Source organism: Atta cephalotes (assembly GCF_000143395.1).
Source record: "Atta cephalotes unplaced genomic scaffold scaffold00038, whole genome shotgun sequence".
NCBI classification, from domain to species: domain Eukaryota; kingdom Metazoa; phylum Arthropoda; class Insecta; order Hymenoptera; family Formicidae; genus Atta; species Atta cephalotes.
The window spans coordinates 1820434-1838758 of NW_012130102.1; the positions used below are offsets into that span (position 1 = coordinate 1820434).

Here is an 18325-nt window from a genome sequence, read left to right on the forward strand (position 1 = left end):
GATAATTGCGTGCCGAAAGTTCGACAATCATATCGGCACGCAGTTATCATTTTTGAAATTAATTCATTTATATGAATATATATAACATCTTAGCATTCAAACCGTAGTGGCGCTTCGTATTTAATTAAAGTAATGTATTTAACATAAACGGTCTTGTTTCCAATTTTATTGTTTAATATATTTTAATGATTCAAATTACAATCTTCATCTACGAATCTGAAATTTATCCAATTTAGACCGACGCGACGGTCGACCTTAACGTTTTAGCCTTCACCGGTAATTCTCCGGTGAAGACGTTGGAGAAATTGAATCGCATCTGACGTGTCTACGATGATCGAGCTTGCGGATAAGCTCGCACCAACGATGACAATTTCTAAATCCCAGCGGTATTAAACGATAAATTTCTGATTTATAGTCAGCGCTGTGTCCAATTAAAACAGACCAAGAAAGCGCTTCCATTTTTATCTACTGGCCACGTAATCTACCATGATTAATAATTTCACCGTACGTTCTTCGCTTAAACTATTATTAACTGCCTCTATTTATTCCGCAAACTTTGAAAACTATGTATAATACTTATGTATCATAAATTGAAAAGTGTTTTTATCATTATATTTTGACGCATTTCGCACACATGTATAAAATAGGCGATAAAGAACGTAAAAGTCTCGTAACTTTAATCTTGTTTTGTTTACAGAAGATGGGCTCGGTGCACGGCGAAGAGCTTCCATTCGTCTTCGGAGCTCCATTATGGGTGGAGGGATTTGGCCATTTTCCGAAAAACTACACGAGACTGGAAATGGCACTCTCGGAGAGTATCATGCAATATTTTGCGAACTTTGTGAAAACTGGGTAAGTAGATTATATAAAATTCCATCACACAATCTAATCGACAAAACTTACAAGAGAAGCTCTCGAAGTGTAAAATACTGATTTTAATGAAACTTTCTATACATATATAGATTACGTAAACAGATAAGATTAGAAAATATCAATTGCAGTCAATAAACGATTTTAAGATGTGATATCATGATTTCTATGTAAATCAGTTTTCAACTCTCATGTTTTAAAAACTATTCGAAAAATGTTTTATAATAAAATTACTTCTATTTATTTTAGTTAATAAAGTTTAAAAAGTAATTTTTCAATTTTTATATTTTCAAAATTATTTTTTGTATTATTAATCTATATAGATAAATGGAAGTAATTTTATTATGAAATTTTATCAAAACATTTTTTGGAATATCTTGAATAGTTTTTGAGATAATAAAAGTTGAAAACTGCTTTACATATAAGGGATGATTTCAAATAAACCATTTATTGGCCGGAACTGATTTTTTTGAATTTATCTATTAATATAATCTATATGTATAAAAAGTTTCATTAAAATCAGAATTTAACATTTTTTGGAACATTAGTTCCTTTGCTAGTTTAAAACTTAAAGAAAAAGATTAAAAACTAAAGACACATACGTGTTTGGACATTTTAATGATTTGATGGTGCAGTAATTGCACACATGTTCCAAATGGCAACTTTGTTCGCCATCATGACAATCTCGTATTTTTTCCAACAACCCGAACGTTTATATTTACTCTAAAAGCGAATTTTAATTTTCACTTGCGAGCATTATTGAAATCTGTCTTTTTTTCTTTGAATTAATCGTTGAAACCTTGCACGCACCACTTGCGGAATCAATTTGTGATGGAAAAAAACCGCCGAAAAATCTAATTTTCCATATTCATGAATGAACCAGAAAGTTCGCGTTGAAATGTGGGAAGAGGGCGGGAATATGTCATAAACGTTATAAATAGAAAAAAAAATGGTCACGTCTGGTGAACAAATTAAAATGTGAAAATACTTTTACAGTTAAATACTATATGATTAATTATAAAGGGATAATGAAGAGCTTTTAATAGAATATAAAATATAAGAGAAGGGGATGAAGAAAAATTTGGAAAGATTAGAGAAGAAATTTCGTGTGTAAAATATTGTTCTTGTCATTTATAACGATTTCAATATTATATATATTTTTGCGCAATATCGGAATCCACAAATATTTCACCTCAACAAATACACATACACTCATATCATGCGTATTAGTAATGCCCCGAAAAACTTACGCTAGTAAATATTCAAAAAATATATATGAAATATTCATAAGCGCAAACATAAATTCGTCCAAATTTTGCGATCAATAACGTGTTTGTTTGCCAAAACTTTATTTTTATTGACAATCTGTTACTCTGATATAATATGCCCTGCATTTTTAACCGTTTGTTATAAAAAATTATTACACTGAATAATTTTTTTATTTTACACTGAAGATGACCTAATTCTATGGTCGAAACGTTTGTAATTGATGATTGACATATACATTATTTTTGATTACACACGTATTTTTGATTACAATTGTGTCGGCTTTCACTGGCTTTATATTCCTTTATAGATTTAATCTTTGGAGCCTTTAATTTTAATTTTAATTGTTATTTGGCGCAGCCTGAAGTATACGTTACGAGAATTATTCATTTTTACCATTTTTATTCATTTTTTAATTTTATTAATTTAATATTTGGCATACATGTAACCAAATTGTTGAAATTATGGATTAATCTTAATAGAGAGCGTGTGAGTATATATTCTAAGATTGAATTCTTACGCAATTGTAAATTATGAAATTTACAATCCGCAACATCTAAATAATGTATTAAATAAATTTCGAAACTAAAATTTCATATGTTTAAAACGATAGCGAATACATTGTTAGGAGAGGATTTTTGTCTCCCTCCTTGCAATGTCGAGTCAATCATCGAATATATTAAACATATAAAGAATAATCTATTAAAATTAAAAGGTAACAACAAAACTTCATAACAACAAAATGTTTAGAAATAAATTTTTCCTTTACCTGTCAAATATTAAAAATGCGTATGAAAACTAAAGAGGATGATCTCATTTTATCTTCTCTTTCTACTACAATAATTTTTAAAAGACAATATATATACACAAATAATAATAACACGTGCAGACAAGGGGAACACTGTCGTCGCTATTGATAAAATAGAATATGTTAATAAAATGGAAGTATAATATTATTACAAGACACTAATACTTACACAATTTTAAATCGTAATCCCATCGATAAATTATTAGGTGAATTACAGAAAATGTTAAAAACATGGAAGCAACAAGGTTTTATATCTGACTCTACATATAATTTTCTCAATTCTACGAATCCAATATTACCGAGGGTAATATTGTGAGATAAAGTTAAAATAATTAAAAAATAAATGTGAATCATTAAAATTTAAATAATTTGGCGGTATTTTAAAAAGTTAGAGAAATTTGTTCTATAAATGATAGTCCACGACAGGAGGGTCTTAATAGTAAGTTTTATGTATTGCGGTGCCAAAAATTCACAAACCAGGCAATCCATCACATATAATATCGTCCATAGGTAATCCGTTATACAATCTCTTTTTTTTTTACGTAGCATTTAGACCGTTGTCTGGAAAAGCCTTTTGATTACGTTAAAAGCAGCTTTCAATCAATTTAAGACTTAACTACTAAATTATCATAAAACCAGATACTTGTTTCACTTTTCACCAATGTATCGGCTTACAAGTTATTAAGAGTATTGAACAATGTTGAATGAATATAGAAAGTAATATCTCTTTCCCTGATAACAGCGGATTTTGTTATACAGGATCTAGAAAAACCTGTTCTTGAGAGTTTATCATTTTCATTGGGTTTCTGTGTGAGACATTTATATTGATGACAATTGAATTGTCAATACATGAAGAAAATATTGATATAATTTATTAAGTATGTTTAATGGTTACCATTCCTCGATTAAATTTTATATTATGGAGAGTTTGAACTTTCTAGATGTAACTTTAATAAAGAAGGACGGTTATTTGATATATGATTGTTTTCACAAACCCTTGTTCTCGGTATCTAAACTATTTTTCATGTCATCCGAGATGTCATAAAATGAGACAATTGTGGGTTTGATAGACAGGGTGTTGTTATTATCATATCCTTTTCATGAGAAAAACTTTAAGTTCATTATTAACATCTTACTTACCAACGGTTACCCTTTAAAACTGATTTTTGAAAGCATTAGAAAAAGACTACACACCAAATTCGAACAACGTAACAAGAACATACAATGAAAGAGAAAATTGAACAACAATTTAATTATATACTTTACTGTATCCTACGCGCCTTCAACAGCAGATAAATTCAAGAGTTTTTTCAAAAATAACAGAGTGGTTCGTTTGGCTTACGTAGGAATTAATAAACTTAATACATTTATAAAAGTACAAAAGGAATAAATTGCCGTCACTAGTACATTTTAATGTAGTGTACAAAATTAATTGTCAAAATTATGATGCTTCTTATCAAATGGGCCAAACGAAACGGGTGTTGAAGATACGTATTAAAGAACATCAGAATCATATAATAAATCACACCACACAACACTCTGTAATAACAAAACATAGAAGAGCACAATCATAATTTTTATTGGAATGACATCATAATTTTAGACAAAGAACAAGGATTAAATAAAAGATTAATTTCGGAAGCGATTCATATAAAAAATACAAAAAAATAAACTTAATATGCAAAATGAATCGGAATTATTGGATTCGTTATGATTTAATTTAAAGAAAATGAATATGTTTTTGTTTTATAAATTATAAATTTGTAAAGTTTTCGAGCTTGTGTTGGTACTTATTTGTTTCTATGTTTTGTAAATTATAAATTTGTATCGACGAGATTGCGAGGATATTTATTCCGTTTAACTTTCATACTTACAAACACTGCGTATTGTGAAATGTCTTTTCACACGCTCTCAAGATATTGTTATAAATACATCACGTTATAACGGATCATCGTTATGCTGAGTACAATGTAAATTTTATCTATTTGATACAATCAATACTTTGACTATGATTAAAAATTCATAAATTTCATATATTAACTCGATTTTAATTAAATGAATTCTTGTTTGTATCCAACTAAATACAACAAACAAATAATGAAGTTCTTAAATTTGGACATCTAGCGATAATTCAATGATAGCATTCACCTTATTGTGTTACAATGTATCAATTTTGATTTTGACGAATAATTTTGATGAATAATACACTGAAGATGACCTAATCCTATGGTCGAAACGTTTGTAATTGATTAACATATACATTATTTTTGATTACACATGTACTGTCGGTTCTTAGTGCTTTATATTCCTTTATAGATTTAATCTTTGGAGCCTTGTTTAATTTTAATTTTAAAAAATGATTAATTATTGAAATATAAAATAACTAAATAACAGAGTACTAACGTCATTAGCATGAATGATGTTAATTGTAAAAGTTTATGAATAAATTAATAGCATTTAATTATGATTAAGAGTTATGCGTTTACAATTGAGAATTTTTACAATTGAGAATTTAAAGGTATTTCGTACTTTGGAGCGCCTTCCCATAAGTATTTTTAATTATTAATCTTAAAAGTTTGAAATTTTTGAAATCTATAAATAAATACAATAAGGATTGAATAATTTCGAATCTAAAATGACAATAAAGTTCAATACAATCTAAAGTTTGCTACTTTAAGAACTTATTCAGGATTATAGAAAAATTGAACGAAGGATCCTGCAGAATCGCCTCCAGATATAGTTGTTTTATCACACTGAGTTAGTTCTCATGTATTTACGTGCGTACGTATGCGTGTGTGCGTGTACGTGACTCTGGAGGCTGCAAATGGAATATCGATGAAGGTATGAGAAATATTTTACACAGTGAAAATTCTCAAGGCCTTGTCCTTATTTGAGAGCCATTGCGTCTCTTCGGAGACCAAGGAAATGGAACCTGTCTACCACACGAACATTCTTTCGCAAAAAGAGGAGAGACTGCATTTTTTCCAGAGTAAAAGTAATACCTTTAGAGGATAGTCTTTGACACTTCCAGCAGCGCTGACTGACTTGAGTTTTAGATTAGAAAGTTTGCCTCGTTATTTTTTAATACAAAGTCAAACATAAATTAGAAGGATCGGATTAGAAGTGAATTTATTGAAATAAATTTAATTTTAACTTAAAACATAAAAAGATATTTTACTATTTTAGGAATCTATGTATTAATGATTGGTCCATGAAGTTAAATTATTCTAAGAGCCTAAAGATATAAATATCTAACAATTATATAATCTAATTGTAAGTCACACAACAGCAGTCAAAGAATAAAATCGATTGATATAAATATTTGTGGAATATTTTTCATCGAGAATACGCATTAATCGCGTGATGAAATACGATTATATCTGGGATAGTTTGTATTCCCCGTATACCACATTCCTAACTATTGATTCGATTTACACTCAAAAGACCTGGAAACATCGATCTCTCTTGCCTGAATCGGCGATGCATCGTCGAAGCGAATTTCACGTCGCTTGGAGCGACGACGAGCATTGGAACATCGTCGGCTCGTTCCAACGCTGCTTTTGCATATTCATCGAAAGGACGAAGGGGTTAAACGAACTTTCGCATATGTCGCCAATAACTTCGTAGTTTCGCGGTAGACCCTCACACGTGGCTTAACTCCAGCAAGAGAGTGTGTCTGGGACAATGTATATCGCCACGCACGTGGTGTGTATTCGGAAACAGGCAGACGCGTATTATATATACGTATACATGCTAAATCGAGCGTATCCATAAAGGTTTTTATCTGAAATTTCCTCGTGTACACGCACACAAAATATGTAAGAACAAGTACATTACTCAATTAAAATTGAAAGTATGATAAGGTAATGTCATAAAAAATAAAGTAGTTGCGTATTTTAAGAATTATACGTTGAAAAATGTTTTTCCCCTTTTCTGGAAAATGTTAAAATTTTTAATCGTACCTAAAAATTCAAGTTCGCTTTTTAAGTAAGAGAACGAATGCTCCACAAAGTAGATTTACAAAGATATTTATTTTATTTTCTGTACATGCATTATTATATAAATCATAAAGATATTAATTGAAGTTGAACGTTGTGATAATTGTGACAAATTTTAAAAATGCGCAATCATTAATACCATTTCTATACCATTATCCTATTAATATACAGATAATATACACGGATACAAGTCAAAGTAGAAATATATTGATTCGAAATTCTCCGTTACTAATATAACACCTTGCTAGGACATTCCGTATAAACGTGAACGCGCAAGCACACTCTGCACGCGATCACGCACGGAGCAATGTAGTTTGTCTCACGTAATTCCTGTGTGTACGTGACCACGTCTGAACTCGAAGCTCAAAATTACTCGCATTGTATTATACATGACAGTGGAGAAGCGTTGACACCACCAACCGATCCGATTGGTTAATACGTGACGTCTCAGAGTTCCTAGTTTAGTTCGTAGTTACTGCTAAGTCGACGGATGTTAGCAAATCCATAGAACCGGAATATGTAGTTCAACCGCAACATACCGCGGAATCTTCCTTTCGAATACGGTTTCTGCATTGTCACGTTTATGCATATAAATGAAAAAGAACGTAATCAAATTTTATCAGGAAGATGTGCACGAAACAAAAGATCGTAGAAATCTGCGGCGATTAAACGCACGTGAGTGCATCTCAAAACGACCAAACGTTTTTTCACTGTCTCTCTCGTTTGCTTTTTAAAACGTTAAATAACGAGGAGGCGGACAGGAGGATCCTCTCAGCGATTTGAAAAAATGCGTGTCGAGCAATGAAAACGACCCGGTGATTTCGTCTGCGCGTCGACCTGTGATTATAAATCATCGCTCAAATGCTCATTTCGGCCTGAACGCCATTTCGGATGAACGCGGCAAATGTGATTCAAAATAAACATTAAAAACCCGTTTCCGCTTCGGAACCGCGTACCATCGTACATTTTATCGGTCGCTGAAGTGATGGCGCCGGGTGTACATGCATGTACGCGTAAAAAGCAAATTTGCAGGCGTCAGAGAAAATCCTTGCAAAATGATTCCCAATTTTACGCATTATCACCATTCTCTTGTTCGATGTTATAACTGAATCCTCAAAAGACAAATGATCATCACTTTTCTTCACAGATATGAATTATACTTTCGATCATCTGCAAAGTCCATAAAATATGTCGGTTCCAATTATTAAATCCATTAACTTTTGATAAATGTGACTATAGATGAAAACGATTTCTAATCTAATTTGACGGTATAAATTTAAGAGAGTTGGTAATTTAACAAAAATTATTGAAGTAAAAAATATTGATATAAAGAGAGAGAAGCAAAAGGAACATTTATATTTCATTCATATATTTTATATAACATTTCAATACTGTATATTAATATATTACATACTTAGATGATGTACCTAATAATTAAAAAGCTAGATAATAACTAAAGAAATTAAAAATCTTTTTATTAAAAAAATAATGTAAGAAAAAGGCTCAAATTATTAATTTTAAAAAATTAATAATAAGTATAGAGCTACGAGCCAAGCAAGGTCTGTGTGATTATGAAACAAAAGTTTATTATAACATACGTTTCAATCCTAATTAGGTCATTCTCAATGTAGAAACTAATACAATTTTAAAAAGCAACGACTTATTTGAAAAACACTAACATAACAAACACAGAAAATAATTTAGACGATAGTTGTAACAATATATAAATTTATCGCAGTATATATTAAAATTTCTATTATGGATTGGATGGTATTGAACGTTGTTGATATATCCACGTGAAAAATTAGATGCCAAAAAATTTTTCAATTCACATTTTCAATTCTTTTCAATTCGTTTAATGGAATTTTCTATAAACAAATATTCGAAACGCCGATGGGATCCCTGTTGTTCCCGATTTTAGCGAACATTGTTTTAGAAAATCTAGAAGAACAAGCATTACAGAGAGACTTCCGATACAATTACCGATTTATTGTAAATATGGATGACATTTTGTTGGCTGCTTCATATGAAGTTAAATGATCTTTTGACGTGTTTAACTCGTTACATAAAAAATCGCAGTTTACTATGGAAGTTAGTAATTGCAATTCTATTAGTTTTTTGGATGTTACTTTAATCTTAGACAATAATAAAATCGTTTTTGACCAGGATATATCCAGTAAACCTATATTTTCGGCAAAATATTTGAATTTTTACTCACACCATCCTATTTGCCACAAAAGAGGAATAGTGTTTGGAATGGTTGATGAAATAATTCTTCTGTCACATCCACGTTACCATCAGGAAAATATAATAGAGTCTATTCATATCTTGTTAGAGAATAGTTACCCACTTCCGTTTATTTTTCCAGCTATCAGAACGAGAATTTTATTTTCATAAATCTAACAATCCCACTAAAATTGTGAACATTAAGAACAAATACTTCATAGTTCCTTCATAGTATATTAGATCGGGTTCTGAAAGTTTTTTACCGATTGCCTCAACGATCAATTTAAAAACAACTTTTTCGATTCTAAATACCTTAAATAAGTTCATCAAAGATTGTTTGAATCCATTATTGCATCAAGTATAAAATTTCATGTCTGAATTGTGATGCGAGGTTACGTCGGCCAAACGAAAAGACGATTACATACAAGAGTATATGAGATATTAACAAAAAAAACGGGATCTCCTTCGATCATTTCAGATCATTGCATTAAATTTACTCACAATTTTGATTGGAAGTGAAAATTTTTTTATACAGAACCAACTTATAACAAAGGGTTGATATCAGAGGTGACGCACATTAAAAGATAATCTCAAGATTTGAATAAGCTAACTGATACGGAGTCGTTATCTGATCTATGTATCTTTCTATATTTCAGTTGCTATTCTCTTCTCCTAATATTCCTCCTAGATATCCCTTTCATACATTCTTTCCCTATCACTCGTCCTCACTTTTTTTTGTCTCTAGCTAGTACAAAGCATTATATTGTTTTTTCTAAAGAAATGAGTTCTTGATCTCTGGATATCGCAATTTTTTCGTATTCAATTGTTAATCATAAATATTGCACTACTTTAACAGGTACTTTTTATTTTCTACTTTTAATTGCTCGATTAATATTTTTAACTATTTGTCCATGTATTGACTTTTAAATAACTTTATAAATAACTGTTTTATCTCAAGACATTTGTTATATGTATAAGATTTAGGTTTAATTATCTAACCGTTTTATTATAAAACATACAATTTTCTATTTGATTTATATACTGAAACTTTTGTATTGAAAAATTTGTTGTATGTTCAAGAAATTATTTTAACTAGCGACTTACGTTCTTTGTTATCTCGTGACATTGGTCATACATACAAGTTTTAATTTTATTTATGTAACCGTTTTATCTTTAGACATACAATTCGTCACTTTATTTAACTGAAACTTCTTTTGTGTAAAATTGATCATGAGTTGAAGAAATTATTTTATCTAGCAACTTACATTCAATTTAGCATACTAATTTATACAATCTTTTTTCTAAATTATATTTCTAGACAATATTAATAATTGGATCATCTATCTGTTTGAAAGTGCAATTCCGAACCTTTGCGATCTTTAAAGTCGTTTTATAAGATAGTCGCTGATGACCACTTATGTCGTAATGTATCTACACATTCAAGTTGTTATCCGAATTTTTTGGCATCTAATTTTTCACGTGGATATATCTAACGCTCAATACCATCTATAATGGAAATTTTAACATATATTGCAATAAGTTCATATATTATTATAATTACCGTCTAAATTATTTTATGTTTTTGTCATGTTAATGTTTTTCAAATAAGTCGTTGCTTTTTTAAAATTGTTTTAGTTTCTATATTGAAAATGACCCAATTAGAGTCGAAACGTATATTATAATAAATTTTTATTTCATAATTACACAGCATTAAGACCTTCGTAGCCCTATAATTATTATCAATCTTTTTAAATCTCTTAATACAAAAGGTATGTCAAGTATAGATTAATTTATGTTTAATTTATATTTTTCATACCTTAAAGGTTTAGAGTGACTAGTCATATTATAGAAAATTAAATACTATATATTTTATTAGATGAATTTTTCTACGTCTTTTAACAACTCATGTTTTATTTTAAATTAAAATTTATTCAAAATGTATTTGATATTACCTTAAAAGTTCTTTTTCTATTTTTTTATTTTCAGTTAGTTATAAACTGAATTACAACCTGCTTAGAAGCCGTCAAACCTTTGATACATCGACGATGCCTATGCCTTAGCAAAGAGAAAAAGTTTCTGGATTTCGAGTAAAGTTTGACGTTTCCAGACATAACACGTTTTGCGGAACAAAATGTCTCCCAGTGGGTTTTTGTAGGAAAAGACTTTCAAACAAACTAATAGAGAAACGTCCAACGAGAAAGAACCAATTGCAACGTTGTTAGTTTATCGAATGTCACCACGAACAGGGGCATTTTCGAAATTGCATTTCGAAACGATAAAGTTATTTTCTGTCGCATGTGTATTTATCACAAGTAAAAATTCATAGGCTTAGAATCTATCAAAAAATAAAAATTGGATTAAAATTATTACCATCAATATTAAAACATTATATCCAAGATTAATATCTCAAATAGCAAAATTTCGTTATTATATAACAATGATTTAAGGGAATGTTAAAGCCGCCTGTATTATCGATAAAATTAGCATTTTTCACGTTTTTAAATTCCAAATTTGATTTGAGTAATGATATCTTCCATTCATTTGTTATACTTATTATAAAATCGTTATGTCTCACTCAAACGCATTCATCTATCCTTATCTAACATATTGCAACGCTATATCTATATCTGAAAGATCAAACACATCTATCTGCTTTATTACACGATTATTGCTTTATTTACCATTTCTTCGCTCAGCGTTTACACATTATTTGCAGATCGATATAAATCTTTCTTTTTAATCTTAGTTTTATAAACTCAGTATTGTTTGTGCACGTTTAGTGCTGCACTGTTGTTTAGTCCATGCAAGCTGTAAAACTTTTGTATTAAGGAAACGTCTACGTCAGGTGATAGCTCAGGTGGACGATTCTACGAGTTGAAAAAATATAAGTTTTTAACTTTTTTTTTCGATTTTAGTATAAAATCTATTGCAGCATCATCAAATTTTACGTCTATTTTAATCCTGTAAAAGAATTTTTGATTCCGTTCAGTAAATTTGGAGATTTATATCAATCTGCAAAGTCCCGACAATTTGGCCATCCCCTTAAAATCATTTTTCGTTATTTAATATCAATAGATGACAGTGACATAATCGGATGCAAAATAAATCTAACATTTATAATGATACAAATATATTATAAGATTACAGATACAGGGTGTCCCATTTTTAATAAAGCATTAAGATTCCTCGAAAACTATGGTAGATACGGAAAAATGTTTTAAATAAAAGTTGTATCATTCGGAGGAGGATAAAAAGGTATCATTGATTGATTGATTGGGTGGCGTCGTCAAGGTCACATCAATTTTTTTTAATGGAACACCCAATTTTTTTATGGCAGAATCTAATAGCTGGTGTCGAGAGTTTTTCAAAACGCTATAAAAAATATTTTTTTATTAAGTACTTTTTGAGCTAAGATGCTTGAAAGTTACAGTACATCATTAGCATTGGTTTAGGAATTTGAGGGTTTTCAACAAGAAATGGCATAATGTCAGTGTTGTCGAAGACATTCCAACACAGTTATTAAAAAAAAACCCTCAAATTACATTCCTAATGTATATACAGGCTGTATCTGAAATAACAGCCACTAATCATATAGTGCTATTCCTAATAAAAAAACTAAGTCGAAAAATCTTCCATTTTGCAATTTTTGCAATCTCATGTCGGAAATGCTCTTTAGAAAGTTCCATGAAATACTGGATGTTTACTGTTAATTGTTATAATATAAACGACTAAATATCATGAAGTAATATTAAAGTATTAAAAAATAATAGCTGTGATTGGAATGTTTTTCAATCAGAAGAATGTGTTTTTTATCAGAAGAAAACGACAACTGAAGGTCATAAACTCTGATAGATTGTGATGTTGCTCCATTAATTAGACGTGTAAATATTGGTTCTATCGATTCAAAAGTGATAATTTCAATGTTAACAACAAAAGCTGGAAAATGCAGATTTGTAAGTATTATTGGACAAAAATCCAGCACAATCCACGTCAGAATTTGCTGGAGAATTAAATGTTGATCGTACAACAGTTATTAAATATTTACGTAATATGTTGTTTAAGTAAATCAGTTTTTGAGAAAAAAATCCTCAAAACTAAATCACTCTCCTAATATATGTAAAATTACATATTGTATATTTCTCGTCACAGTTATTCCATAATTTTGTTGTCATAAGTATCACGTCCTTGTGATTTAGGATTTGATTTGCGATTTAAGACTTTATTTTTAATGTTTTTTTATGACGTGATCTTGATGATATTATTAATTCATAATAAATGCTACATTGAAGACACCTTGCTATTTGGATTCACATTAATAAAATAATTAATATTTAACAAAAATCTAAAAATCTAAAATTCAGTGTTTTTAGTAATCTAATGATATAAAGAATTTCGAGATTTCGGGATCAAATACACTCAAAAATCTTACGTCGCACAAAAGTCCTACGAAAAATTCAGCCAAACCATAGACGGAGCATCTTCCTCTTTGAAAGATCAAGATGTTGCTTTGAAAAGACGAGATCTTCGCACAGAGAAAAAAGCGGATCGTAATCTATATAGAGATATCGCGTTGTCTCTTTACGGAGCTTTGTACGATGTCAGACCAATCTACCACCGGGCGCAATCTCTACTCGAATGCCCTCTCCATTTCCATTATTGGTGAGGAGTTGCCCCGCACACACAATGGCGAAACGATTGCTCTATCCGCCACGTCCTCGGATCTACAGGGAGTCCTTAGAAACGTGTGTGGTTCTGCAAATGCCGGTTCTCTATCAGGAATTTAATCATACACGCGTAATGTAACGAAATTGCAAAACTCATGTACATGTGAGCAACTTTTAGCAGTGTAAGTATATTGAACCGTGTGAGGGCATTCACGTGAGCAAATTTTCCTGATAATTATCGCAAAAATATATTATTGCCAAATATTGCTAATTATCGATGATAAATGAACGAAATCGTACACAATTCGTTCTGTTAACTAACTAACGCGAGTTCCACACAATCGGGAAAAATATAATTATCTACAATACCTTGACCCGAGATAAATATTAATTGTCTATTGACTGTGTACTTTAACTTCATCATTTTCGCATTGATTAAAATGGCACATTGATAGTTTTGTAGTTATACAGTATCTTCAAAAGTTTCAATAAATGCTTCGGCGTTCTGGCTTCTACCCCTTTATTTTTTATTAAACGTACGTTTACTAAGTTTCGGATAGTATAAAAATAAATACATGAAAATGTAGAATTAAAAAGAATTATTTTAATATAATAAATAGTAGAAATTTTATAATCTCTATTAGTATTTGGAAATCGCTCGGCGAGGCAGATGTATTGCTTTAGAGCGAGTGTTGCATCATCCTCTAAGACTAAATCTTAATAAATTTAATTATATATACTATAATAATATTTATACAAGTACAATGCTTTATCTATCATTTTATTGTTCAAATAATAAAATTTTATTTATTAATTGTAAATTTATAGTATATAGATATTTCAAAAATATCGATTTTCGATAGTTTCAATAATCACACTTTTTTTGAGCGATTCATATCGTACTATTTTTTTTTGTTAGTCCAAAGGATCAACTAAAAAAATCCTACGGGTTTTTGCTTGAACGTTAAATTAAAAAATTTGAGAATTTTTTAATCAAACTAGTCATTTTTTGCGAATTTTTCCAATAAAATTGCTTTGAAGCATTGTAATTAATTAAAAAGTAAAATATGATTTATTTGATTCATATTTATCTGTCTTTGTCTTCGAGGTATAAATTTCACACGTTTTGAACGTAAAAAATACGTATTTATTACGTCCAGACATATAGTGTGACAAAGTGGCAGGATTTCAGACCTTGAGGTAGCCGAGAAGGTAATCAAAAGTAACAATGGCGTTAGGGTTAATTTAAAATATGAAAACAATTTTTTATTTTTTGCCTATTCTAAAAATTTTGGTAATTCTTGAAATGGCGCTGTAATTTATATAAATGAATTGAATTTTTGATTTGCACAATAGATCAAATTATGACGTTTTCTAGAATACTAAAATTGCACCATGTTGACAGATTTGTAAATTAACACGAACGTAGTTTAAATTAGTGTGTCACTTAATTTTCTATCCTTCCTTTCATCATGTTCGCTTAACAGTTGAATTCCATATGACATGTTGGATTGACACTAAAAACACTCACGACACATCGATATAATTCTGTGCATAATCCTGTGACGTAATCCTGTGCGGTAATCACGATTAAACTCGAGTGATTAAATGCCGTAAATCTACTTCGAGATGATCTGATAGATATCGCTGCCAGTACTACCTGTCCATAACAGCCGCGTAAACTGCAATCGATATTTCGCACTTCGCAATTAGTGTCGGATATGTAATGTCTGGAGCTATTAGATAGTTGAATCAATTGTGCTAGTTACTGTTTTTCCAAAGCAACATGAACTACTTTGATCGAAAGAAGTTCAACAAAATTTATAAAAATTTTCAAAATATTGAACTTTTAAGGTCCTAAACACTTTAATATTTCTTTGAAAATAATGTGGCTCTACTTCCTTTTTTTAACTTTTAATTCCTAATATTTTTAAATTTTTAAGAAATTACATGTAATTAAAATATGCAAAATCTTGCTGATTCTCGTAAGGATAAGGTATAACAGTTCATTTCGCAATATTTGCATGTTTATTGCTTTAAAATTTTCCATCAACGTTTTGTCATATAATGACGCGATTTGGAAATAACAACGGCCATCGATCACGTATTTATTATCGGCCAGCGGATCGCGCAGTTTATCATAATTTTACAGCAAATAGAGCCGTCCATACCATCACACGTCGTAATTCAGGCTTGACTGACACTAACTCCGCGGGATTATCCCTTCTGCTCACCTAAACTCGCATCCTACACCGGTATCTATCTTTTGGAATGACTTTGAGGTTTAATCGGTATTGCCGGAAGCCAATGATTAACGCGTCGATACATGAAACAGTTAGTTTTGATATTTACGAATAAAAGAAAGTTTAATGCATCACGTACCTACATACGAAGACTTTACTTTTTGTGATTGTTTTATGTGTAGTCTGTTATATTATACTAGAATTTCATTATTTATAATAATTTAAGTAATATTTTGTCAAATTTTCTTTATATAATGTCATAGCTAGTAAAAAATCAGATACAGAAGCTACAAAAATTTAAAAAATCAGATACAGAAGCTAAAAAAATTTATGCCGGTATTTTGGATTAATTAATGACGCACATGGAACGCGCAAATTAATTAATATCTATTGTATATTTCAGTTCTTCTGAGTAATTAAAACAGGTGCAACATCCGTAACTATCGGCTTGAATAGCCGACGGCAAATAGATGAATACAATGTGGAATGGTGTAAACAATAATTTAGCATAATCATCGAGAACTAAACAGTGCGACCGTCCAATAACCGCGAATGTGGCAATCGCAAACATTGGCCAATGCCCCCTCACCTTTATTCCCACCCCCTAAACTACACCACCGCCGTACTTTACTGTCGTAATCCACGGGTAAACTCCACATAATGCAGACATACGCGGTAACGCGCCGTCGAAACTGCCCTTAATGCCCTCTGGTCTGCGATTAAAGCTTCCATTGCAACGTTTATATATTCTGATCCCTCTTGAGCACCCAAGAAAGACAGAACTCAAGATTCATACTTGCAAAAGCAACTTGCTGTCTTTAGCTGCTTGCGATCTAGTCACTAAAGATAGAAGAATGGTTGCAAGTATAAGTTATGTCTTTTACCATTTGAAAAAGTTTCTTTTTTTTACTAATTAGACAATAAATTTCGAAAAAGGATTATTATAAAATTCGCACAAAAAAATATTAACAGGCATTAAAATTCGCTTCGGCCGAATGGCCTTCTTTGTTTATTTTACATTCGTATTAAACATTTCTCGATAAATTTTTACTTAGTTGTTTAAGGATTATTTTTATTTTAAAAAGATTTTAAGTTTTTTTTTCAGATTTTCAAGAATGTTTTTACATTATTCTAAATTTTTATAAATCGGCATTATTGAGAAACATTCATTAAAAAAAATTTTATTGAAAATTGTCGATTCTCAAAGGTCATAAAATGACATAAAATGAGAAATGGTAAAATTTAATACTCAATTAATAAAAAAAATTTTATTTTTTGTAAATCCTATATTCCATATACTTGCATTTTATTTTATGCATTAAATATGATCGATGGATTTTTTAAGACTTTTATTTACTCACCACTACTATCTTAGATTGTGACGTCAGAGAAGCGAGAAAATAATAAAATTTCTTGAAAAATATATTAATAATGATAAAAACATATTTTAATAAAACAACACTGATAAAATCAATTAGTAAAATATGTCGAAATATTCATCTTTTGTTTTATTAATTAATAACTACATGGAAACTGATGGAAATGAAATATACATACATAGCCGAAAACAAAGCAAACTATGTTCACAAATGTAACAAACTGTAGATTAATAATACATATATAGAAATAAATATGATTGAATTTTTCCTTAAAACAAGAAGATAGCTTTTAATATATTTTATAAATCTGTCGATTGCAAATATTGTTTTATTGAAAATTGTATCTATAATTCAGATATATACAATAATTTACAAGAATTTTTATTGTGTTCTTCGCTTCTGTAGATGTCACAATCTGATATATACAGGGTATTTGGAAATTAGTGATAAGTCTTTTGCACAGGAGTAGAATAGACTAAATTGAGAAGAAAAGTTCTCTATCATTTTACTCATAGAACTCTAAGAACTTTTTCAGAATTTTTTCAGAATTTTTTAATACTGTATTTTCTTAAAATGGTAAAAATGAGAAAATGCAATGCTAAAAAGTTGATAAAAAATATAAGAAAATAAATAATTTTCGTCTCTTGCAGTTTTTCTGTAAAATTGATAGTATTTGAGTAAAAAAATTATTGAATATTAATTTTTGACAATTAATATCTTGTTAATTATTGCGAAAATTGCAAAATGGTAGAGAACTTTTCTTCTCAGTTTAATCCATTCTATCCCTGTGTGATAGATTTATCACTAACTTTCCAAACACTCTGTATATATATATATATATATATATATATATATATATATATATACTAAT

The 18325-nt window shown here is 29.9% G+C and overlaps 1 protein-coding gene across 1 annotated transcript in view; it reads left to right on the plus strand.

Annotated features, from left to right (window-relative positions):
- LOC105621912 (neuroligin-3) overlaps positions 1-18325 on the plus strand; it is a 95893-nt gene that overhangs the window by 23000 nt on the left and 54568 nt on the right. Inside the window, exon 5 of the mRNA XM_012203349.1 lies at positions 698-852. Within this exon, the coding sequence (XP_012058739.1) occupies positions 698-852 (155 nt within the window). The remainder of the gene's footprint in view (positions 1-697; positions 853-18325) is intronic.